The sequence below is a fragment of the Perca fluviatilis genome, chromosome 14, assembly GCF_010015445.1.
Source record: "Perca fluviatilis chromosome 14, GENO_Pfluv_1.0, whole genome shotgun sequence".
Taxonomy (NCBI): Eukaryota; Metazoa; Chordata; class Actinopteri; order Perciformes; family Percidae; genus Perca; species Perca fluviatilis.
Genome location: NC_053125.1, coordinates 32,731,135 through 32,757,240, shown reverse-complemented (window position 1 = coordinate 32,757,240; position 26,106 = coordinate 32,731,135). Strand labels below are relative to the sequence as shown.

Below are 26,106 nucleotides of genomic sequence, written 5' to 3'. Positions count from 1 at the left end.
TGTGTGTGAGTGATAAGAAATAATTAAAGTTAACATCCTAAAGTGCCTTAATATGATAATGACATTACTAAGAAGTTACATATGTTTAGGAAATGTGGATGTAGGTAAGGAAAAGGTGTAACTGTGCTCATGTCAAATGTGTGTGAGGATGCTTGTGTAGATAATCAATGGTGCTCTGTGCAATATGTGTGTAAGCTTGACTAGATCATTACCCTTGTTGTTAACACATGATGTGAACTCCTTTGTCCCTCATGCCACCATACTATTTATCTATATTTATCCTCTACATTTCTCTACATCATCTTATTTGATTTGATTTTCCGTGATTTTTGTTTTACTTTCATTCTTATCCCTACTTTCTATATTTAGCTAAGAGTTTATTGTTTTATCTTATACTGATTTTTTTCTATACTGTTTATTGTAAGGGTTTTGTAAGCTGCTGGAAATCCAATTTCCTTGCGGGAGTCATCCCAAAAGGATCAAAAAAGAAAAGTCTAAGTCTTTTGCTTTTTTGATAACTCTGCAAACCCTTGGTGTTCTCTCAATGAGCTTCATGAGGTAGTCACCTGAAATGGTTTTACCTTCACAGGTGTGCTTTGTCAGGGTTAATTAGTGGAATTATTTCCCTTATTAATAAAAAAGCAAAGGGTGGCTACTTTGAAGAATCTAAAATATAAGACATGTTTTCAGTTATTTCACACTTTTTTGTTAAGTACATAATTCCATATGTGTTCATTCATAGTTTTGATGCCTTCAGTGAGAATCTACAATGTAAATAGTCATGAAAATAAAAAGGAAACGCATTGAATGAGAAGGTGTGTCCAAACTGTTGGCCTGTACTGTATATCTGTCCCATCTGGAACACGGACAATCAGCACTGGTGCACCTCAGGGATGTGTCCTCTCTAGGGCTGGGTACCGAACGTCGATACTTTTATGGTATCGAAAAATTCTTTATCTTTCGGTGCCACATTTCGGTTCCAAAAGTGCCTGAGCGCGTAAGCTTATCTGTCCTTTCTGCACACACACACACACACACACACACACACACACACACACACACACACACACACACACACACACACACACACACACACACACACAGAGAGGTGCAGGCGGAGTAAACTGCAGTTTTGTTGAAGTCTCAGAGAGTGACGGTTGGTTTCAACTGTAGTTACAGTTTTTTAAAGCTTCACGCAGACAGCGTTTGCTGCGATATGATATTAATGGCGAGCCGAAAGCGGTCGCGGTGCTGCTGACGTTCCACTTCCTCTTACAAGCAGCCACAACGGTGGTTTCTCTGCCCTGACGACTGACTGACAGGCTGAGCTTGCAAGGCAAGGCACTTTTATTAATGTTACTCTGAGTGAGCAGTTTTACTGTTTTGATTCACAATTAAGGTGGAAAATAAAAGCTTTGTGTTTAATGAATTTTTGTTGATGTTGAAATGGATTTAAAACATATGGTATCAAAAAAAGTATCGTTAGGAATCGGTATCGAAATTGGCACCGGATCGAAAGATTCTCAACGATACTCAGCACTAGTCCTCTCCCTCTACATTAATGACTGGACCTCCAAGGACCCAGCTGTCAAACTCTTACAATTTGCAGACGGCACCATCATCGTAAAACTCAGATTAAGTACTTTTTAGCTGCACAAGATGTACGTGTCGTCGTTATCACGGTTAGGATTATACAGCACTTTCTAAATAAGAGGGGAATAAGAATGTCTAATGTCATGACGGGCCAAAACAAATAGGGAGGACGGGCCAAACTTGGCTCCAAATTGGGCGGCATTGATCCAGAACAACCACTTAATATAAAAAGAAAAGGAAACATTTTCAATCTTTACATATTTATTTATAGAACAAAAGTCAAGAGATGAAATGAAGTGCTGTACAACATAAGAACATAAAGTTTAGAAAGTGAAACATAAAGAACACTTGTATACATTGAATTATCTGTGTAATCAATTTATTTTGATCTTTGTCAGAGAAACAGAGAACATTAACGAGCTTTAACTGTCAGGAGAATATTAAGGTGCTTTTCCATTACCAGTACCTACTCGCCTCGCCTCGCCTCTACTCGACTCGCCTCGACGTGCGTCCGTTTTCCATTGCAGATTTTAAGAATCGCCTCAGCGTGGCTGGTCGTCATAGCGACTGCCGTGGGCGTGGCTTAGTAGCTTCCTTTCCCATTGATAAATCCCCGCCGCATTTCCTGGTTCTCCGTCTCCGTGAACAACATGATATCAAAGAGATAGTTAACGTTTACCGCTCCAGATTTCCCACCGTGATCACATATATATGACTCTAGAGTCGCTACTCGCTTTGTTTCTCTCACATATATATGACTCTAGAGTCTCTACTCGCTTTGTTTCTCTCACATATATATGACTCTAGAGTCGCTACTCGCTTTGTTTCTCTCACATATATATGACTCTAGAGTCTCTACTCTCTTTGTTTCTCTCACATATATATGACTCTAGAGTCTCTACTCGCTTTGTTTCTCTCACATATATATGACTCTAGAGTCGCTACTCGCTTTGTTTCTCTCACATATATATGACTCTAGAGTCGCTACTCGCTTTGTTTCTCTCACATATATATGACTCTAGAGTCGCTACTCGCTTTGTTTCTCTCACATATATATGACTCTAGAGTCGCTACTCGCTTTGTTTCTCTCACATATATATGACTCTAGAGTCGCTACTCGCTTTGTTTCTCTCACATATATATGACTCTAGAGTCGCTACTCGCTTTGTTTCTCTCACATATATATGACTCTAGAGTCGCTACTCACTCTCTCACTTCTCCCTCGCTCACTAGCTCCCCACACACACACATACGGCGACTCGACACACACACATCACACATGCACACACCAGCGCACCAGTATAACCATCAGGCCACTTGTATGCTACGGAGAAAGCTCTGCGTGGAGCCTCCGGCAGCAAAAAACCACCGCTGGCTAAACTATTTAAAAATGCCGTCTGTCGATGGCAATATGGTGATCAGTGACGATTCTTTCCGACCAATCAGCAGCCTGCAGGGTTTCACGTCACCTTCTCGGCTCGCCTCAGCTCGCTTGGAACCTCGACTGAGGAGGTGCTAAAAAAGGTACCTGTTAGCAGGTACCAGGTACTTTTTTTCGTAATGGAAAACCAAAAAAGGCGAGTCGAGGCGAGGCGAGTAGGTACTGGTAATGGAAAAGCGCCATTAGTGAGCTATCATTGCAGATAGTAGAACACATTCCAGTTTTCAGAGGCTGAAGCTTGAGAAGTCAAAGGGTGTGATGGGATATTAAGAAAATCACAAACGGCTGATATGAGCGTGTTAACTGATATGGGCGCGTTAACGACTGTGTTATCATTTCTACGAGCTTAACTGTTCTTGAACAGATTTGTCTTTTCTAAACGGTTGATTCTTTCAGCCGGAGGACTCAGGCACTCAGGTCACCTCGGTGCTTTCAGCAGCCGGAGCTTTGTATGAAGGATTCTCTCTGGGACCGTTACGCCGTTTATACATGATATAATACACAGAGACAGAAATAAGAAGAAGAATAACAAGAATGCCAGCAGCAACTGACAGACCGACCACGAGTCCATGATTTCTGCCCTCCTGTCCAGCTGGGGGATCTGCAGAGCAGAAAACAAGAAGAGAGGAATCACCAAATCTCTTCAAGAACTCTACAAACTGGTGATGCAACGATGAACCAGCCGATGTTCGCTTCATGGACCGCCATCGGCAAACAAAATGGCATTCACTGATGGCGGTGGCTGTTTGTGGGTGTATTTTGCGGTCATACTCGGACAGTCCACTTACGGCAGGTGGAAGGTTTTGTTTTGTGGGATATAAAACATTTAGAATTCTTATATATGTCAACTGATATCATAAGTTACCCTTTTGTAAGTTGCACTCACATCTCCTATTTCTTAAGAGTCTATTTCTTAAGAGTCTGCAACAGGATGTGGTCAACAGGGCCCGGGCTTGATAAGTCAGAAAGGAGGAAGTCTGGCGGGGTTAAAGCGGGGTTAAGGTTAAAAGAATCAACTGCCTGTCTGCAGAGAAGTAGATAACAGGAAATGAAGATACATCATGAAACCGGTTTGTACCAGAATAGAGAAAGTGTCGCTCCCCGCGCGTTAACGGCTGATATGAGCGCGTTAACGACTGATATGAGCGCGTTAACGACTGATATGAGCGCGTTAACGACTGATATGAGCGCGTTAACGGCTGATATGAGCGCGTTAACGACTGATATGAGCGCGTTAACGGCTGATATGAGCGCGTTAACGGCTGATATGAGCGCGTTAACGGATGATATGAGCGCGTTAACGGCTGCGTGTCATTTCTACAAGCTTAACTCTTATAGAAGGAATCACCAAATTTCTTTTAGAACTCTACGAACTCGCAATGCACCGATGAATAGGCCGACGTTCGCCTCGCGGACAAACAAGATGTCATTTACCGATGGCGGTCGCCGATGTATGAGAGGTTTTTTTTTTTGCGCTTGGACTCGGAGAGTCCGCTCTCGGATTCTGAAGCCCCGGTGAGCCGTTGCGTTAAGGCGGCCTTCTCGGCATCATCGCGGAGTTTCACAATCATCGCGTCGCTACAAACTCACCGGAGTCAGCTACGGTCAGGCTGATGAGCTGCCTTCTCTCGTGGCCCCCGTCGATTATAACTCGACAGTCGTACGTCCCGGTGTCGTTGACGCTGACGTCCTTCAGAACAACGGAGACGTCTCCGTGCCTCACCTCCGGGTCTCTCAGCTCCACCCGGCCCCGGTAACGTGGGTGCTGGTAGTTCTCGTACGCACGCTGGTTCCTGTAGAAGAAGACGTAGCCGTCGTCCTTCAGGTCTCGTCTGTTCCACTCCAGCAGAATGACGGGGACGTCTGAGAGAGCCCGACACACGAGAGTAACGTCCTGCTCGGGCTTCACCGTTAACTCCTCTGGGTCTGAAAACACAGAGTCAGGAAGTAGTTTAGAAGAGTTTTACGGTGAGCAGAGAGAAGTCAAACAGGAAGGAGCTGAGTAGATTAGTCTGGAAGTAATCCTTGTTCTCTTCAGGGCTGCACGACGTGAGGAAAACATCTCATTAAGGGTTGTTTTGACCGGTATTGTGATTGCGATATGATTCACGATCATTCAAATGCGTTTCCTTTTTATTTTCATGACTATTTACATTGTAGATTCTCACTGAAGGCATCAAAACTATGAATGAACACATATGGAATTATGTACTTAACAAAAAAGTGTGAAATAACTGAAAACATGTCTTATATTTTAGATTCTTCAAAGTAGCCACCTCTTGCTTTTTTATTAATAAGGGAAATAATTCCACTAATTAACCCTGACAAAGCACACCTGTGAAGGTAAAACCATTTCAGGTGACTACCTCATGAAGCTCATTGAGAGAACACCAAGGGTTTGCAGAGTTATCAAAAAAGCAAAGGGGTGGCTACTTTGAAGAATCTAAAACATAATATATTTTCAGTTATTTCACACGCGTTTTTAATTAACTACATAATTCCATATGTATTCATTCATAGTTTTATGATGCTTCAGTAAAAAAAAAAAAAAAAAAAAAACGATAGAAGGTGTGTCCAAACTTTTGGCCTGTACTGTGTGTGTGTGTGTGTGTATACACACACACACAAAAACACACACACACACACACACACACACACACACACACACACACACACACACACACACACACACATATACATATACACACATACATATACATATTATATATACATATTATATATATATATCATCATCATAATAGCAATGCTCCAACGTCCAAACGGCCTCGCTTTTAAAACTGAAGGGGAGATGACACTCTGGTTTATTGCATATTACACGCAAAACACACCTATGATTAATGAAGACACTAATGCTGCGTTCCGCCGCACCGGGAATAACAGGCACCGCCCCGTGGTTACGTTGTTTTTCTGACTGCCAGCGTTCACATGGTCGGGATGCGTGTTCTTCTTCTTCTGTTATCTTGGCGTTTGGCCTAACAACTTGTTGCATGACTGCCACCAACGGTTGGCCGTAGTCTAGAGCATCAGGTGTGTGAAAACATGGAGGCCACAATAACAAAAGATCTTCATTCCGGGTGTGTGTTTGTGTTATCTGCAGGACAACCAACGGGAAAAGACACGGATAATGTGTCGTTTTTTTATACATGGGCCTATTTATGAATATTCTGAAACATGTTATGTTGGTGTATGTTTCTTGGCAGAGGTGTTTGTTCACAATAAACAGTTTATTGTCATTAAAATATGTTCAGTGAACCAAAGTCGCCTCCATCAAACGTCAGTTGTCAACAACGCGTCACCAACTGTTGAACTCGGTTAGCAAAATCCAGCCCGAGTTTCCAACCTTTAATTCCCACTGGAAGTGACGTGAATGATGACATTTTCACTCGAAAAAATGTTTTTCCGATGTCCATGAACGCAGCACAAGTACAACCCTTTATATATATTAATATATATGTCAATGCTTTATATATGTCAATGTTTAGAACCATGCGCCCAGACCCTTTCTTTTTTTTCCGCCGTCAAACTAGCAAAAGTAGATTTGGACACGCCAGCTGTCAACATTTGAACCAGCTGCTAGCTAATGCTAGGCTAACGTTACCTGCTGCTAAAATGGCCTTTAAAGGCCTTTTTATAGTTAGTGTTAACTAGCGTCCCGTGCGGCGATGTTTCAGTTCCCTCTAACGTCCGTTTTCGGAGAATCAGAGAGAAGCGCAGGCATTTAAGTGGCACCTAAATCAGAGTATTTGGTCCGGTAGATAATGGTCGTTAGGGCACCAGTGCCGTGTTAGCACCGGGACATTTTCCAAGAAAAGCGACTTGTTTATGATTATTAAAACATGCTAAATGTGCGATGTAGCGTTAATAGTGCTACCTGTCCGGAGTGTTTTGATCTAAACCGAACAGGATGATTCTGCTTAAAGTGTTCTTACTTGCAGAGGCAGAGAGCTGCAGGAGGAGCAGGAAACACAGGACAGCGCCAGACATGTTGATACCAGGTTGAAACCATGGATGTATTTAGAGAACTGGATACAGTGTTCGGCGGAAAGCCCCGTACGTTCCGATGAGAGTGCTCAAAAGCGCATTAAGACAACATGGAGCCATTGACATACATATATATATATATATATATAATGGACCAATAGATCCGGTTGGTCTGGACGGAGACCAGTGAAGGCTATTAGAAGCCCTTTTCCGGTGTTCTAGCCCTACTGGTTTCTGAACTAACTGGTTTCCGTATGTTGTGTTTACCTAACAGCTGCCGATGTGGTCCGCCTAGCTGTGTCACCAGATTCGTCACACAATCACAAACATATTACTGGTGATTTTCAAATCGTTTCCCAGATCTACTGTCGCAAAAATGTTTGTCTAAGTAATCGCCACATCACAGCCACCTACAACAACAAAAAGATCTAAAAACAATATAATCATTCAAGTTCGGGTCGAGCTGGTTTCGATCTTATGGCATAATTATAATAGATAACACCTGAGTCGGCAGCTCTACACAGCGAGCTATCGAAGCTCTGAATGAAGCTGCTTCCAGTCACCTATCTATCAGCCACGTCATCACCCAGGTCACATTTTGATTTGAGCTGATCTAAAACAACTGGTTACCTGGGCTTAGTTGAGGAAATACCCGATTGTAGTTTTCACGTTTCTTTCCTCACATCTACGGCCATATGGACTACTACTACTACTTCATCACAGCCACCTACTAAGCTACACATTGGGACTGATACATATGTTTTAACAGTAACGATAACTCGTGGTCTAATATTGTCGATATAGGCTACACAGTTGTTACCACCGAGTCACAGAAAAGTGGTAGTAGGCTGCATGACTCAGTTTGAATGCATGGTCTTCATGATTTACAGTCATCGTCTCTCCTTCTGTGTAACCTATATGGTATGGCTTATAGTAGCCTAATATATACCTCAGAATTTGCAAAATAACGGCTTGTAATACAGTGTTAACCTACTTGAGTTTGGCCGCGAATTAACCAAGCATGTTAATGTGTCTCTAATCGAATCATTCCATCCAAACTGATGTAAAGTTGTTCTGAAATCTAACTCCGACACGGCAAAGTAGGCTAGCTATTGATATTTTTTAATGAGCTTATTCATCTTTAGTGATATGAGTTTCTCTCTGGGTTTAACCCAGTGCGCCCCTTGTGGACAAAATAAAACACCAGCATATTACAACATGAGAAACATCACATTCATAGCCTTAATTATTACAAGCCACTTCCAAAAACTAATATAGGCTACATAATGTTATTGTGGACATTAATCTATAGATATGTCGCGTATACGCCGAAGGGAGGCTACAATATTACAATAGACGCGAGGAAATGATATAGGCCTATTATTGTTTCAGATCAACCCAAAACAAAATGTTCCTTTGATGTTAGCAATCACTGGGAGGCGATTAAGGCATATATACAGATCAACTTTCTTTTTCGCCTTTCTTGCAATTGTACTGATTCGTTATGAATGCGTTTTTGGAAGTGGCTTGTAATAATTAAGGAGACAAACCAGTTACTGTAGAAACCAGTAGGGCTATAACACCGGTGATCCCTTTTTTTTTTTTTTTTTTTTTGCTTTCAAAAAACTTTATTATTCCAATACAGAAAACATACAAACATTGAGAACATTAACTACATACATACAAACATGGAAAAGGCGGAGCATGGAGTTTACATCAAAGAGGTTGAAAGGCATTATAGATGTTCAGAGTCCGGATGGCTTTCTTATATGTCAGTCCTTTTAAAGTTTCAAAATATAATTTCATATCATTTTTAAATTGGTGAATATTCGGTTTGCTTTTAGACCATTTACATTTCTGGATATAAAATTTCCCAAATAAAATTAAAAGATTTAAAATGAAAATTTGGCATTTATTCAAATCATTTCCTTCATAGTAAAAAATAATGTTACTACTTTGTAATTTTATCTTAGAACCACACAATACATAAAATACATCCTCCACATCAATCCACAACAATCTGACATAAAACATTCACAAAACAAATGTGCAATTGTCTCTGTGAAAACCCCACAAAATGTGCAGGATTCAGAAAGTCCAGATTTATATTTCTTTAGAATTTGATTTGTTGGGTTGATGCAATGGAAAATTTTGAAAAATACTTCCTTAACTTTGTTACTAACAACATATTTATTATGATCCAAATTAAGTTCCAATTGATATTCCCAAAGTGGTTATTCCAATAATGTTTGCATCGAGCAACTGTGGGGCAATGTGTCAAATGTCTAAAATATCTATTATTGCACTTTTTATCCTTTATGTCAGGGGTGTCAAACTCAGTTTCCCAGAGGGCCACACTGGAAAATGAGAATCACATCAAGGGCCAGACATGTAGATTATTATTGACATGCTTTTATTTAAGAGAAAAAGTGAAATATTTGACTGTATTATTGCATGTCTCATATACTGTGGTCTTCTCAATTACATTTTGGGCGTAAAAAAAAGCCCCAAAAAAGACAAATACGACAAATACGTTGAAAAAAAAAATCGCCCAAAAAGTTGAAAAAAGGCCGAAAAAAAGCATCAAAATTGTCTGAAAAAGTGACAAAAACATTAGAAAGTGGCAAAAATTTCCATGAAAGTGGCAAAACATTGAGTAAAGCGTCAAAAACGTTAAAACAATGTGCCTAAAGCATTGAAAAATATGCATAAACCGCCGGAAAAAGCGACAAAAAGTAGGTGGGCCAAAATGTATTGTGAACCTAAATTGAAATGCGGGCCGGATCAAAACCTGCGAGGGGCCAGATTTGGCCCCCGGGCCTTGAGTTTGACACATGTGCTTTATGTCAATGCCATTTAATAAGATATCTGTTCTAAAAGTTGACTCGTCATTTGACACATTACTACTCTGCAGCAGTCTTTTATAACCCATGGGTATAGCATCAAACACTATGCTATATTCTCTTGCAATTATTGGAATATTAAACTTCATTAAGAATTCTGAATATGTAAGTAAGTGACCATTGTCATTAATCAGCTGGGAAATCAATAAAATGTTGTTTTGGACCCAATTGGGATAAAATATTGACTTGTTCTTATACTTTACATCTTTGTTATTCAATATCACATGTTTATGGGGTGAAAAATTGTGTTTATAAATAAGAAGCCAACATAAAAGAGCTTGCTTATGAAAGTTAGATAGCTGAATAGGGATTTTATCAATATCAAAATTGCACTTTAGTAAAAATTCAATACCACCAACTTTTTGAAAAATAAAGTTTGGAATGAAATACCACATTTTATCTTTATTTTTTATATAATGTTTAATCCAGTTCACCTTGAAAACTATATTAGATGTATGGAAATCAAGAACATTCAAACCTCCTTGATTGTATGGATTACATAAAGTATTTTTATTTAAATAGTGAGGCTTATTTTTCCATATGAAATTGAATAATGCAGAATCTATTTTCTTAATAAAAGATTTTCGAACATCTAAGACTTTGGCTGGATAAACTAATCTGGTTAATCCTTCAGTTTTGGATAAAAGTACCCGACCTTTGAGTGATAAATCTCTCATGAGCCATCTATCAAATTTATGATTGAGAGGTTGAAAGTTGGAATTCATCTTTTCTGTCTGAGTTTTACAGATATTAATTCCTAAGTATGTTACTTCCTCTTTAACAGGAATACCCTCAAATTCTGTTGTATGTATGTTGCTCTCTTTGAGTGGAAAAAGGGTACTTTTTTTTAATATTTAACACTAATCCTGAAATTTTAGAGAACACATTAAGACAATCAATAACTTTTTTAACCTGAAATTCATCTTTTAAGAAAATGGCTGTATCATCAGCTAGCTGGCAACATTTTATTTCTTTCCCTACAACATTAATGCCTTGAAAGTTGTCATTGTACAGATGTAGGGCCATCACTTGCATTAAGAGAAACAAAAATGGGGCCGCAGGATCTCCTTGTTTTATACCACGGGATATGTTGAATCTATGAGTTGTTCCCCACGGAAGTTTAACTGAGCTATTGCAGTCACTATAAAAAGTTTGTATTGCTCTTTTGAAGCATTGACCAAAACCAAAAAAATCTAACACATCAAATAAAATACTATGCTTTACAGTATCAAAGGCTTTATATATGTCTATGAATAAAATGTAGCTGTTGTCTGTTATGTAATCCTTATAGTCAATCAAATCTAAAATCAGACGAATATTGTTACTGATATGCCTTCCTTGCATAAATCCAGACTGGCAGTCATCTATAATTGTGTCTAGACATGCCTTGAGTCTGTGCAAAAATGTGAGAGAATAATTTTGTATCATTATTAATTAGGGTTATGGGTCTTTATTAGGTTTAGGTATCAAGGTAATTATACCCTGACACATAGTTGGTGGAAGTTTGCCAACGTCTATAGCTTCTCTGAAGACGTGAAGTAAAAATTCAGAAATATGATCTTGAAATACCTTGTAAAATTCACCAGTAAGGCCATCATTACCAGGGGCTTTATTATCTTTCAGTTTACTAATATTCTTTTTTATTATCTATTATCACAGATATCTTTTTGAGTTTGGTCAATACTTCGTGCCCCATTTGTTATAGAGATGAAAAAATCAGATGTGTTAAAACTGCCATTTTGCTCGGAATATAATTTTTTATAAAAGTTTTCCACAAAGGTCGAAATTTCAGGGGGATGTTCTGCTGCTCTTTAATCTTAAGTTTATATATTAACACTGGCATTTGTTTTTTCCAGACTATGAAAATATTTAGTGTTTCTTTCACCATGTTCCATCCATCGCCGTCTAGACCTGATAAAAGCCCCCCCGTGCTAAACATTTTCCAACTCAGATTGTAATTCGGTTAACTTATTGATATCTGTTTGAGACATATTGTCTTTTTCATAAATAGAAATGATATTGTTAAGTATTCTGTCTTGTTCAAATCGTTTCTCTTTTGCTAATTCTTTACCCCTTTTAATTGCCATATTCCGAATTTGAAATTTAGCATATTCCCAGTGTTGACCATACATTTTTTCTTCTTGAGCTTTCCTCCAATTTTCATTAATAATTTGCTTTGCTTTTTCTTTAAAGATTTTATCACATAAAAGTGTGTTATTCAATTTCCAGAAATTTGGATTACATCTAATTAACTGGTTCTTTGTATGCAAGGTTCAAAATATAATTTTGTGATCAGTGAAGATTGAAGGTTGTACCTTGACTTCTTTTACTTTATCTATGAGTTCATTTGATATAAGCCAAAAGTCAATCCTGGATCTAATTGATAGATCTTTGTTATTCCAAGTGAACTGGATTTGATCTGGATTATTTACTCTCCATCATGCTTAAGATGTAAGCATAGGTTATTAAATTCTCCATAAGTGCCTTTTAAAGATCTATGAGGGTGACAATATTTTGTGGGATTGCTAATACTATTCTAATCCCCTCCTAACAGTAATTTAGCATTTATGAAGGTATTCAGTAAAGTATAGATTTCATTTTCAAATTCCTCAAATAAAATTGTGTTTCTTAGGCTGTTATTATATCCATATATGTTACCCAGAATAAAAATATCATCCATAAATTCACAAACTAAAATAATCCACCTTCCAGAATCATGAGCAACTGTTTTAAGTATTTTTCCCTGAAAGGATCCTTTCAGAATAGCTACACCAGCGGAGTTATTATTACCATAAGCCATCCATATGTTATCTCCCCATTGACTTTTCCAAAAATTGAAATCTGAAACTAAGGCATGTGTTTCTTGAAGAAATTAAAATCCGCTTTGAGACCTCTTACAAAATAAAAAAATAGCCTTCCTCTTTGTTCCTCTATATATATATATATATATATATATATATATATATACATATACATATACATATACATAGAGGAACAAAGAGGAAGGCTATTTTTTTTTATTTTTTATATATATATATATATATATATCTATATATATATATATATATATATAGATATATATATATACACATATATATATATACACATTTATATACACATACATATACATGGTGAACAGTATACATATATACAACACATACATACATACATATATATATATATATATATATATATATATATATATATATATATATATATATATATATATATATATATATATATATATGTATGTATGTATGTTGAAACCTGAAAATAGCTGTTGCGGTTGGGAAAAAGACGGTTGGAAAAAGACGGAAGTCTCCCCCCCTAACCCCCAATATCAGGTTTCAGCTCACGTGGAGCCCTAGCCTTTACCAATCACAATCCTCCTCCGACCTAAACCAAATCCCAACCAAAGAAAACAACAACAAAAACAGCCAATCAGAGGCAGAGAAGGGCGGGACATGCCTTCATGTCTTATTGCATTCAATCATTCGCAATCCAAAAGGCATATTCAAGAGAATAAAACAACCGGGCGAGCATTATCACTAACAAAATAAACAACAAAGCAGAAATACATAATACTGAGGGGGAAAAAGCCTAGAAAACGCAGATCTGCTACCTGTGGTGACATCTCTCTGAGTCTAAACTGTTCAGTTAGAAATGTGTAAGATCAAGGAGAGGTTTATGACTTAAAAGTTATTAATATGCACATCTGGGCCCCGTTTCTGACCAGCTGCTCCAGTATGAAGCATGGACAGCTCTGCTTTCTGTCCCCAGAGTCTCAACTACACACACGGAGAAGCAGCGCTCATTTTCTATGCTCTAGGCTACTGGATACAACTTATTATTATTATTATTATTATTATTATTATTATTTGGACACAAACTCCCAATAAAACTGCAGGTCCACTGCGACCCTCACTTCTTTTAACCATCCTGTTGTCCTCGTGTCCAATTTCACCCGTTTTCAAAGTTTCTATATAAGAAATTTGGGTTTTCTTTCAACCAAATTGTCAAAAATAAATAAATAGCCTAACATATAGCCTACATGGTTCCCTACATCGCTCTTCGCAAGTAAGATAAATGATCAGGTCAATACTTTCATTGCGGTTTGAAACAAACATTTGAAAAAAATAAATAAAACGAAAGAACGTTGAAAAAAGTGAGAAAAAAAATGGAAAACAAAACCGCAGAAAAAAAGCGCAGAAAAAAAATGGACAAAAACATCGAAAAAGGTGACAAAAATTTGGGGGGGAAGTGATGAAAACGTCAAAAAATAATTCGGGAAAAGCGACAAAAAAAGTGTTGAAAAAGACGACCAAATAGTTTTAGTTTTAGACCCAGAAAAACCAAACGTTGCACGGTCAACACAAGGGTTAAATAAAGACAGAAATATTTCTGTTTGATTCTGCCTTTTATCCTACCGGTATATGTGCACGCAACCACGCAACAAAAAAGTCCGAGTTCTTTTAAACATAACACATTAAAACACCAAAGACAATGTCTTTAAATGTCAAACATTATTCGGTTCCTCACCCTCTCACGGTGTCCCTTCTTCCTGGTTGTTGCTGCCGGAGGAGCCGCGGAGCTTTCCCCCGTCACCGAGCGCGATGTCCGGATCCATGTGTCCGTCTCTGCCGGTGTCGGGCTGGAGGTATCCCCCATGCTGCCTAATCTTCTGTTTTACTTTAACTAGTCGTTTTAACGTAACTGTCATCGCCGCAGGACAGTCACCTTTTGTTGCATACATTTTTTATCTTTGTCGACATTATAATCCGCAGAGAACAGATCCATAATTGGGGGGAAATCCTCCGTGTTACAGCCGAACTCTGGTCCACTAATGTCGGTCTGTCTGGCTCCGCGCTGCTCGCTATGAATGAAGACCGCTGTCAGTCAGTGCTGCCAACTCCTCAGTAACGGTACAGATCCACTTTAGCTACACGACTGTCGCGTGGTGTCGCGATGCCGCTCACACGGGGCCCCTTGTTTTCGTTGCCTTCAAAATAAAAGCCCCCTTCTTTTCTTTGCCTTCAAAATAAAAGCTCCCTTCTTTTTTTTTACTTTACAAAAAAAAGCCCCCTTCTTTTTTGACTTTACAAAAAATGTATTTATAATTATGTTTTTCAAAATTGTATTTTTCTAAAGAAATGCCCGTTTTTATAGTTTGGGGTGGAACTACAGAATGCCATTCAAAAAACAATCAGTTCATGTTGTATTGGATTAGTTTTTGTATTTGCTAATGTATAATAAATTGAACTGCAAACAGCAAAACTATTTATTTAGAAGTAAGCAAAAACACATGACAATGTAACAACTCAACAATTACTGGCTTTGGTCTTAATAAGTGGATGTAAGTTATGTACTATGTGACAGTAATGTCACATAGGACATACCTGTCCCCATTTATTGTTTTTCCTTCCATTATGTTTGGGGACACAATTGGAGGAAGCCTCAATGTGTTTCGCCTTCTGACCTGGACCTTGTCATACTGTCTGTGTTCTTTTTCGTAGGCTGGTCACAAGAGGACTAGAAGGCTCTCTCTGGGTCGAAGCACTGAAAGAAAAACCCTCCACTGCAGTTTACATGTGATTCCAAAGGACTTAATGCTGATCAGTACATAGATATAGAACAATATATCTATGGATCAGTATCTGTACGTACATGTAGGCCCTTAATCCTGTGGGTATGGAAAAGTCAGACTGTCTCTATTAACAAATGATAATCATGTAGCTCTCGGTAGAAAATCATATTGGTGCAATGCATTCCATAAACTGGATCACCAGTTGTACACACGATCTCCCCACAGTGTTCAGAAATGGACTCAATATTTAGAGGATGTGAATTTTATTACACATTGAACAGGACGCTATTAAAACCAAAAAAGCATAAAGTAGACTCAATAGATGTTAGTTTTAAAATTTTCAAAATGATACAAAAAGTTCACCCAAAGGTTGTTTAAACATAGGCTGAATATGACATCTCTTTTTTGTCATCAACGATTCATTAACAGTCTGTAATAACACTGGAGAATTCAAAATTCACTCCCAAGTTTCCAGCCACAAATTGTGACGGTGGCCTGCAGCTTGAAAAACACCCAGCTGGCTCAGGGTTGTCTGCCAACAGGTAGTATGCGTGTCCGTTTTCCCTGAAAGAGAAAAAAAGTTAATAAAAGTAGCAAATACATATTCAATTATTTTTTCCCCCCCACACCCCTTTGTTTCACACAAACACCTTATTTTTACCTATTGCATTTGGCGGCAAAAGTGATTGCAGTAACCTGCATGTGGGTCTTCGGAGTAAATTGCTTCAAGTACACCCCTTTGTCCTGTTCCAACATATCCTGTAAAAGAAAAAGAAAAAACAGAATGATGATTATACTGACCAGTGACCATTAGACTCAGGATGTGGTCTCAGTGTAGTTATGACATCAATACTGTGTGTAATGACAGATTCAAATACATCCAGTGTTAAGAGGTTTACCAGGTGTGCAGTTTTTGAAAAGCATTCCACATTCACGACAGGTGTCCACAGTGTACATGGTGAGGAATTCTTTTCTGTAGGACTCAGAAAACCTGCTCCATGTAGCGACACCTGTGGAAAACAAATTGTCAACCAAAAGTGAATATTTCCATAAGGTTAGTGAAAACACGCGTGAGGTACTCAAGTATTGTATACCACGGCACCCTTTATTAAAACACTTACTGTCAATCCACTGAAAATGTGCCCGTCTCCTGAAGGAGTCAGTGGGCACAGTGTCCCTGAAGGTGGTACACACAAGAGCCAATCTGTAGTATGCCTTATCTCCTTCCTGTAGTACCACTTCATTTAGGATTTCAGAAAGCACACACGTTGGTAACTGTAAAATACAGGTCAGGCAAAATCAAGCATAGTAAAGACAACACACTGACTACACTATTGCCTGTACAAATGGCAACAATCATTCAATTTGTATCAATCATGTTTGGGCATAAGTTAGCAGAAATATGAAAAATAACAATTATTAATGAGAACATCTATCATAATGCATTCCCCTGATGTTTTAGTTTCCCTGATATTCATATGACTGTACTAAGGGATGTGTAAGCATGAGACGCTTGCAGTGACAGGGCAATTATTGTGCATAAGGTGCTCTAGAGTGTGTGTCATGGTGGTAGTGCAAATAAGTCCAATAGTGCAAGGATAAAGGGAGGGGTTGTGCATGTGGGCTAATATAGTCTAATATAGTCTTTTGACAGGAGGTCATCCTGGCATTTAAAACAAGTGATTTTGCAGTATTGTAGGTCAATCTCAAGCAACACAAAAAGTCACAGGAAAGAAGAACTTACAGGAAAGTCAGCCATTGGGATATATTTTTACTAAGGAAAATGACAAATAGTAACGCACAGTGACTTGGATAAGTAACTTTAATCTGATAACTGGTTTGGAAATAGTAACGGGTTAGATTACTCATTACTGAAAAAAGTGCTCAGATTAGAGTAACGCGTTACTAGTAATAGTAGTAGTGGCATCACTGGCTGCAACTAATGATTTCACATGAAATGGATCTTCATTTTCAATCAGTCCTGACTTAGAAATAGTTTTATGCCGATACATGTAAACAATGAAAGACAGAAAAGCCTCTCGTCATCTTTAATTAGCTTTAAATCTGTTATGTAACACTTTATATACCAACCAATCATACTTGAAATGTTTGAAATTGTCAAAGTTTAAAAATGTATGGCTCTCTGACTTAAGATATCTCAATGGTGAAATGACAATGTCTTTATCAGTTTTTTAGTTATGCTAGTTAATGACCAGTTTATAAAATAATACTCAACTTGGCAGCTTTGGTGTCAAGAAATGGCCTAACTTGTTTATTCTGCAAAATGAATTTAACTTTATTTGCCACCTTTTTTTTAAAGATTACAGCCTCATCTGCATACATCTGAACATCAACATTTTTACATGCCTCTGGCAGATCGTTTATGTACAGTGTAAACAGGATTGGACCAATCATGGAGCCTTGGGGGACCCCTACTGGACATTCACAGAGTGGGGACTTTGCATGATTAATTGCTTTCTACTAGACAGGTATGATTGTATCCATTTGAGAGCCTGCTCAGAAAAATTTAAATATGTTAATTTAGATAAAAGAATTTTGTGATGACCAGTATCAAAAGCTTGCCTTAGGTCTAGGAAGACAGCACCACCATAATAACTCTTATCGAGGTAGCTTTTAACCTTTTCCAAAAACAAACAGTTGGCTATACAGTTTAAGGTCTTATTTAGAGACAGACTCGTCCTCTATGTCCCCCTGAGATATTCTGAGCTGCATCAGAAGCTTTAATAATTACAATAACAACAATATTCACAATGTAGTCAACAGTGTTGGTCATCTTACTTTATAAAAGTAATTAGTTACAGTTACAAATAACTCTCCCAAAAAGTAATTGAGTTAGTAACTCAGTTACCACATTGTACAAGTAATTAGTTACTCAGCAAAGTAACATATAATATCTTTAACAACAAAGATGTTTATATTAACTGATTGAAGAATAAAAACACTATAAACAGTATTTTAGAACATGTGGTATTTATTTGAACACAATAGATTGCAGCCTGCCATATGATATGCATAGAAATAAAAACTATATATACACTACATAAATATTATGCACTAATTTTGCACTTGAATTTTATAAAATAAAATTCAAGTGCAAAATTAAGACACACAAATGTAAACTTGGGTAAAAAGACAAGGAAAATGACCCAAAAAAATCGAGCGTTGCTTGTTTTAACAGAGTGGCTCCGTCTCCTTCGCTGGAGCTCACGCTAGCTGTATTTGGGCTCTGGCTTGGGTTAGCAGTAGTAACAAGGGTCGTGTTAGCATGAGTTGATGTGAGGGGCTTCATAATATTCGAGTTGCTTGAGGCAGACGTGGATAAAGTCTTTTTTTTCCTGGGCATAGCGTGCATGTTACATAAACATTCTTGCCTTTAATTTCAATGAGCGAGAAGTAGTGCCGGTACTTCCAGTTCGAGAACGCTATATTTGAATTTCCCTGGCTCGTCGCCATTGTCGCTGTCTTGTGTTTAGTGGTAGTCAGAGCGTGCAGTGAGACAGCGTGAGCAGAGCATCCGCCCAACCAGCCAATCATCATCACATTTGCAACGGTGTCATCATCCCCCCCCATGCTCTCTCCAGGCAGCTGATGTGCAGCCAAAGCCTGACACCTCGCGCTTCATTCAACCAAATGGTAGTAACGCGCCACTTTACATTCTCAGTAACGATAACGGCGTTGCAACGGTGGGAAAAGTAATTAATTAGATTACTACATTACTGAAAAAATAACTCAGTTAGTAATGCCGTTATACTTAAACGCCGTTACTCCCAACACTGGTAATCAACTCCTCAGTTTGAACCATTCAATGTTAGTTGATTTTAAATCATTAGCTGGAAGAGAGAAGGCAACACAAGGCTTTATATTACCCAGCAGAAAACAAGCATTTAAAATTCACTCCATATAAAATATTAACTCAATCAAACACACAAACAGATAACATGATGGAGAGCTCTTTACACCTGATTATAAGACATTTGGTGCACCTGCTGATATTTACAACTAAAGAAACAACATTGCCTGTTAAAAGCTTGCTGTGATATATCAGCGCTGAGTACAGCAGGGCTGAAGTAATGGATTACATTTGCTGATTTAATGGAGCAAAGTATTTCTGTGTAATACTGCTGAGTTTATATTGTCTGAACATCTCTGTGTTGGCTGCTTCATTCTGCTCTTACAGAACATTTTAATGAGTTATCTTTTATCTGAGCACCATTTTCAGGTATCAAATAAATAGCCTAACGTTTTTCTTTAAAGCAATAGTACTTTTACTCGAGTAAAATGTTCTAGTTCTCTAAAGGTAAAGTTCATTTGAAGTGAATCCTTCTCAGTCTGACCCTCCTCTGGGACCATCTCATCATGGAGACCCTACAGGATCTCAGAGCTCCAGATGATACAGATCCCAGACTCATCGGGTACACAGACCCCTCCATCACGGTAAGGTGGAGATTCACGGAGGGGATATGTTTTACTCGAGTAAAATGTTTTTGCACTGCTGAGCTCTGGGAGTTGTCAGACGGGCTTATCGCCTGATGCTTCATCAGCAGAAGCAGCAGCAGACGGCCCTGATCTCTTGTTCTTATGTCTTTTATATGTCAGGACTGCAGCAGTTACAAGAAGCAGTGCACCTGCAACACCTGCTGCCAGTCCAAGGTATCGGCCTACAGGAGAGGAGTTTCTATTCTCAGAACCTGAAGATGAATAAAACACATGAGTCAGTAAATGTGTGGATAGAGGAGCAGCTTTCATCCTCTCTGATGTTTGAAACTGCAGCTACAACCTGATACTCAGAAAAAACTCACTGAGAGAAACTCACTCACCTGCTGGGTCTATAACCTGCAGACGGATGATTCTGATTGGCTCCGAGTCAATGATGGCTCTCTTCTTATGTCTTGAACCAGCTGGTGCAACTCGACACTCGTATGTTCCGTTGTCGATGCTGCTCACATTCTTCAGAATTAAAGACACGTCTCCGTCCTTCAGATCTCTGTCCACCAGCTCCACCCTGCCCTTAAAGGATGGATGCTGGTGGGTTGGATCCAGGTGTCCATCTCTGTATAACAGGACGTATTCTGGCTCCTCCAGGTCAGGTCTGGTCCACTCTGCAGCTCTGATGGAGGGATGAGCAGCCTGACATGGCAGAATGACATCATCTCCAGGATGCACTGTTACCTCAATCAGGTCTGAAAAACAATAATAATAAAACTCATTACTTATTATTTTTCAAAAGACCTCAACATCCAGGACTCTGTAGAAAACTAATTTCACAAAATCAATAGTTTCAAAACTAACTGAGTTGTAAACTGTCGTCACTTGTAAAATTCTATTCAACGCAAGACTCAATTAAATTATAGTATTTTCCGTTTCCTTCCGCTTTCTTTGTGATGGAATTTTAAATTCGCTGGATATATGAGGACTAGTTTTTCACAGGCAGATATTAGCTCAGCTTTCAACACGCTTCAACCTCACCGGCTTGTACAGAAGTTAAACTAAATCAAATGGTTTTACTCTTCCTTTAACAACCAGATCCCAACAGGTAGAGGTCTCTCTCTCAGAGGTCAGACACTGGAGTACAGGAGCACCTCAAGGCTGTGGGAGTTCACCTATCCTCTTCACACTTCACACCAGTGAAAGCAGAAGTCAGCAGCCAAATAATGATCTAATCAAATTATCAGACAACACAATCATACTAAGCCTGCTGCAAGGTTCAGTTCAGTGTACCATGATGAAATGATGAAAGGTCTGGTGTGACCATCACCATCTTAGCCTCAACACCACCAAAACCAAAGAAATCCTATTTGACCCCAGACAGGTGAAATGCCATGCCCAAGTTACCATAGGGAACTGTTCAACAGGTGTGTTCACACAAAATATCTTGGCATCATTTTAGAATTAAATTGGTGGGATCGCTGGCCCAAAGAACTCACTTCTTCTCAGACTAGAGTTGGGACAGAGACTATGGTAATGTGCCAGATAACATCATCAGATATGGTAGCATGGTATGAACCCTCTCAGTCCAGTCAAAATCTAAAATAGCAAAACATGATCAAAACAGCAATGAAAGTAAGAATCACACCCATCCACTCAAATCACCTTTGAGTCAATCTTCATCAGACATGCACACATTTTTATTTTTTCACCATCATCCGAGGTGCAGTCAGAAAAGATGTGTTTTTACTAGGGCTGCATGATTATGGCCAAAATGATAATCACGATTATTTTGATCAACATTGAGATAACGATTAATTAAATTAACATGATTATTTGTTGATTTTAACCAAAACTAATTTGATTGTCACACTGCTTTCACATCCATATTGTGCTACATTCCTCCTTTGCTGAAGGATACTATGAAGTAGCCATTTCAGCGGTTGTGCGACCGCTTTCCACACATGCGCATTTGCCGTGAACATGTTCACGTTAACGACGAACCGGTGCCCGGTATGCACCGGACGAAATAGCAACATGGATTTCGGTGCCTCATTATGGTGCCAATTAAATGTCTGCGTTGCGCTCTGATGCTCCAAAACAGACGTTAGAGGCACCAGAAACATTGTTGCATGTCACGCTAGTAAACACTAATAACACGTTAAACAGCAGGTAACGTTAGCCTAGTGTTAGCTACAGTAGTAACTGGATTAAACATGTTAAAATGCTGACAGCTAAACGGTATAAAGTGTGACCGTATTTCACTGTAGATGATTCCAATAGTCTGCCGCTGAAGCTACAAGCTAACAGACAATAATTAGCTCTATGGTCACTGCTGTTGGTCTACATTTTTAAATATCACATGAAAAATAGGTTTGTTACACTTTTTTTTTACACCAAAATCTAGTCTCATTATCATGACAAATGAGCTTACATGTACAAAAGTTACATGTTTTTAGGAAATGTGGATGTAGGTAAGGAAAAGGTGTAACTGTGCTCATGTCAAATGTGTGTGAGCATTCTTGAGTAGATAATCAATGGTGCTCTTGCAATATGTGTGTAAGCTTGACTGGATCATTACCCTAATTGTTAACACATGATGAGCTGGTATTGACAGGTTACATCCGTATGTGACAGTGGAAAAGGACAAAATACCTACAGACAGGATGAAAGACATACTGTAGGTTGTGAAACAACTATTGTGAGTGTGGTCATGTGAGAAGTCCTGGAAGAGTTACATGAGTTTTGCAGGTGATGTGAACAGTTTAGCTCAGGTGACCGTTGTCATCAGCAACCAGAGGAGCCTGTTCAGTGGAAGGCTTCTCCTTCCCAAGTGTAGGACCAACCATGCCATCATACACTACAACTCCTCACTCGGGGGGAGGAGGAAATATGATAAAGAGGACAGAACAGAACAGGAAGGAAGGGAAGGAGTGGTAGCCTCTCACTGTGCAATTAATTCATAATCTACTCTCATGGACCTGGACCTGGACACTCTTCTTTTTTTTGTGCAATAACTTGTTCCACCACTTAAGTGCAATAATTTTAATTTAACTGCTAATTTCTGCTAAATGTAATTTATTCACTGTATAATAACACAATGCCATATACAGTCCTAAATATTTATCTTTATTTATCTATATTTATCCTCTATAGAGTTCTCTACAGTCATCTTATTTTATTTTATTTTCCGTGATTTTTGTTTTACTTTCATTCTTATCCCTACTTGCTATATTTAGCTAAGAGTTTATTGTTTTATCTCATACTGTTTTTTCTATCCTGTTTTTTGTAAGTGTTTTGTAAGCTGCTGGAAATCCAATTTTCTTGTGGGAGTCATCCCAAAAGGATCAATAAAGAGAAGTCGAAGTCTGGTGGTAGTGCAGACTGTAGTGGTGCCAAGTGTCGTTTAGCAATTAAACCAAAACCACATTATACCAAAATCTAGTCTCATTATCATAACGTATGAGCTTTTATCAAAGTAAATAATTAATATGAGTTTCAAACACATTCACCATAACAACACAGGTCAGAAATAAAGTCTACATGAGTCTTCTCACAATAAAATCTGATATTTACCAGAAGCTGCTTCAGTCAGAAGTAACAACAGGAGCAGAAATATATCCATGAGAGCTGAGAGAGATCTGCTGCTGTCAGGAGGCATGATAAGCTGCCGTACTGTCAAGTGTCAAGCAGTCTAATATGCAGTGGTCTATGGGTGTGTGTCTCGGTTTGTGTGTGTGTGTGTAAATGTGACTGTTTCTCAGACCGATCTGCAGCACAGGAAGCCCCTCAGGGAATTATGTTTTCCGTTAATGTCCATCCAGTACACTTCTGACTTGCTACAACGCTGTCAGGCAACAGATGATGTCACTTTAATTGCTGGGTGTATTAGGGATGGACAGGATGAGGGGTACAGGAACCTGATGGAGGACTTCAGCCATCTGCAAATGTGTGTGTGTGTGTGTGTGAATGCACTCTTAGATCCTTCAAATAGGACCCTAATTTGATTTTTGTTGTTGTTTTTTACGCATATGGTACAGTACAGGCCAAAAGTTTGGACACACCTTCTCATTCAATGTGTTTCCTTTTATTTTTTTATGACTATTTACATTTTAGATTCTCACTGAAGGCATCAAAATTATGAATGAACACATATGGAATTATGTATTTAACAAAAAAGTGTGAAATAACTGAAAACATGTCTTATATTTTAGATTCTCTCCCAGGCCCACCCTTTGCTTTTTATTAATAAGGAAAAACTTCCACTAATTAACCCTGACAAAGCACACCTGTGAAGGTAAAACCATTTCAGGTGACTACCTCATGAAGCTCATTGAGAGAACACCAAGGGTTTGCAGAGTTATCAAAAAAAGCAAAGGGTGGCTACTTTGAAGAATCTAAAATATAAGACATGTTTTCAGTTATTTCACACTTTTTTGTATATAAGTACATAATTCCATATGTGTTCATTCATAGTTTTGATGCCTTCAGTGAGAATCTACAATGTAAATAGTCATGAAAATAAAGAAACACATTGAATGAGAAGGTGTGTCCAAACATTTGGCCTGTACTGTATATTGTAAAATCTATATATTTTCTATATTATTGTGAAGTCACTCAAATTATTCAAACTGTAAAGATGAGAAAGTCATCTCTCTCTCTCTCTCTCTCTCACCTTCCGGTTACTTTTGGGCAATTTGGTTGGAGGAACCCAAATGTTTTGATATAAAAAAATTGAGAATGGGTCAAATTTGACCCGAAGACGACAGGAGGGTTAAACTAACACATTAAAATGTCAAAGTCACAAAGACAGCATCTTTAACTACGATGTCAAACAGTATGCGGTATGCGGAGCTAACTGTGTCCTGAGTCTATACATTTTACAGGGGTTACAACCATAACACTAAGAATAACATATCTAGATTATAGAAATATTTCCACATTCCCAAAAAAACAGAGTTAAGACAACAGAAACACACCGAGAGAAGACATCAGGCTACATCCTGGAATGTACCTCCGTTGATCCAGAAGAGAGGCACCTCATTTCTTTCATATAAAAAGGGCCAAAACCTGTCTGGATGGACGGCCACGGGCCAAAAATAAAAGTTGAAGAATACCGCAAATCTTCGAAGACAAATTTACGTATGTGATATAATACAGAAGTTTACCAGCACTGTGCTTTATATCGCCATAAAACTCAGATGAAGTCTTTTTTAAATTACTTACATCTGTCACATCTGGAACACGGACAATCAGCACTGGTGCACCTCAGGGATGTGTCCTCTCCCCACTGCTCTTCTCCCTCTACACGAATGACTGGACCTCCAAGGACCCAGCTGTCAAACTCTTACAATTTGCATACGACACAATCACCGTAAAACTCAGATTAAGTACTTTTTAGCTGCACAAGATGTACGTGTCGTCGTTGGTTAGGATTATACAGCACTTTCTAAATAAGAGGGGAATAAGAATGTCTAATGTCATGACGGGCCAAAACAAATAGGGAGGACGGGCCAAACTTGGCTCCAAATTGGGCAGCATTGATCCAGAACAACCACTTCATTAAAAAAAAGGAAACATTTTCAATCTTAACATATTTATTTATAGAACAAAAGTCAAGAGATGAGTGCTGTGCAACATGAGAACATAGATTTAAAGTGCAGAAAGTGAAACATAAAGAAAACATTCAGAAATGTTACACATCTATACATTCAATTAGCTGTCTGAACATTACCATTTCAATTTGTCAGTGAAACAGAGAAAATTAATGAGCTTATTTAACTGTCAGGAGAACATTAACGAGCTTATTTAACTGTCAGGAGAACATTAGCAAGCTTTCATTACAGATAGTAGAACACATTCCAGTTTTCAGAGGCTGAAGCTTGAGAAGTCAAAAGGTGTGATTGGATATTATGAAAATCACAAACGACTGATATGAGCGTGCTAACGGCTGGATCATCATTTCTACAACCTTAACTCTTATTGAACAGATTTTTCTCTTCTTAACTGTTGATTCTTTCAGACGGAGGACTCAGACACTCAGGTCACCTCGGTGCTTTGTATGAAGGATTCTTGGTGGGACCGTTACGCCGTTTATACATGATATAATACAAAGAGACAGAAATGAGAAGAAGAAT

At 38.5% G+C, this 26,106-nt stretch overlaps 3 protein-coding genes across 4 annotated transcripts in view; 1 reads left to right on the top strand and 2 right to left on the bottom strand.

The window, feature by feature from the left end:
* LOC120572814 (low affinity immunoglobulin gamma Fc region receptor II-like) overlaps window positions 1-26,106 on the top strand; it is a 208,107-nt gene that overhangs the window by 54,364 nt on the left and 127,637 nt on the right. The window lies entirely within an intron of this gene.
* LOC120572912 (butyrophilin-like protein 2) lies at window positions 3,057-7,297 on the bottom strand. Its single transcript, XM_039822431.1, has 3 exons — window positions 6,985-7,297; window positions 4,625-4,960; window positions 3,057-3,635 (listed from the first exon to the last, which is right to left on the bottom strand). The coding sequence occupies exons 1-3, from the start codon at window positions 7,037-7,039 to the stop codon at window positions 3,448-3,450; spliced, it is 579 nt and encodes a 192-aa protein (XP_039678365.1). The 5' UTR covers window positions 7,040-7,297; the 3' UTR covers window positions 3,057-3,447.
* The window catches only part of LOC120572879 (protein turtle-like), a 24,971-nt gene continuing 24,413 nt past the window's right edge, over window positions 25,549-26,106 (bottom strand). For both annotated transcript variants that reach the window (XM_039822390.1, XM_039822387.1), the window contains exon 3: window positions 25,549-26,106. This exon is cut by the window's right edge and continues 74 nt beyond it. In XM_039822390.1, coding sequence (XP_039678324.1) covers window positions 26,014-26,106 — 93 coding nt within the window. In that variant the 3' untranslated portion in view covers window positions 25,549-26,013.

Bases quoted from the DNA above. Each gene is read 5' to 3' on its own strand.
- LOC120572912 (XM_039822431.1), bottom strand. From the start codon at position 7,039: ATGTCTGGCGCTGTCCTGTGTTTCCTGCTCCTCCTGCAGCTCTCTGCC. The intron at 4,961-6,984 runs GTAAGAACACTT...CTGTGTTTTCAG, and splicing joins GCAGCTCTCTGCCTCTGCAA to ACCCAGAGGAGTTAACGGTG. The intron at 3,636-4,624 runs GTGAGTTTGTAG...TCTGCTCTGCAG, and splicing joins CCTGACCGTAGCTGACTCCG to ATCCCCCAGCTGGACAGGAG.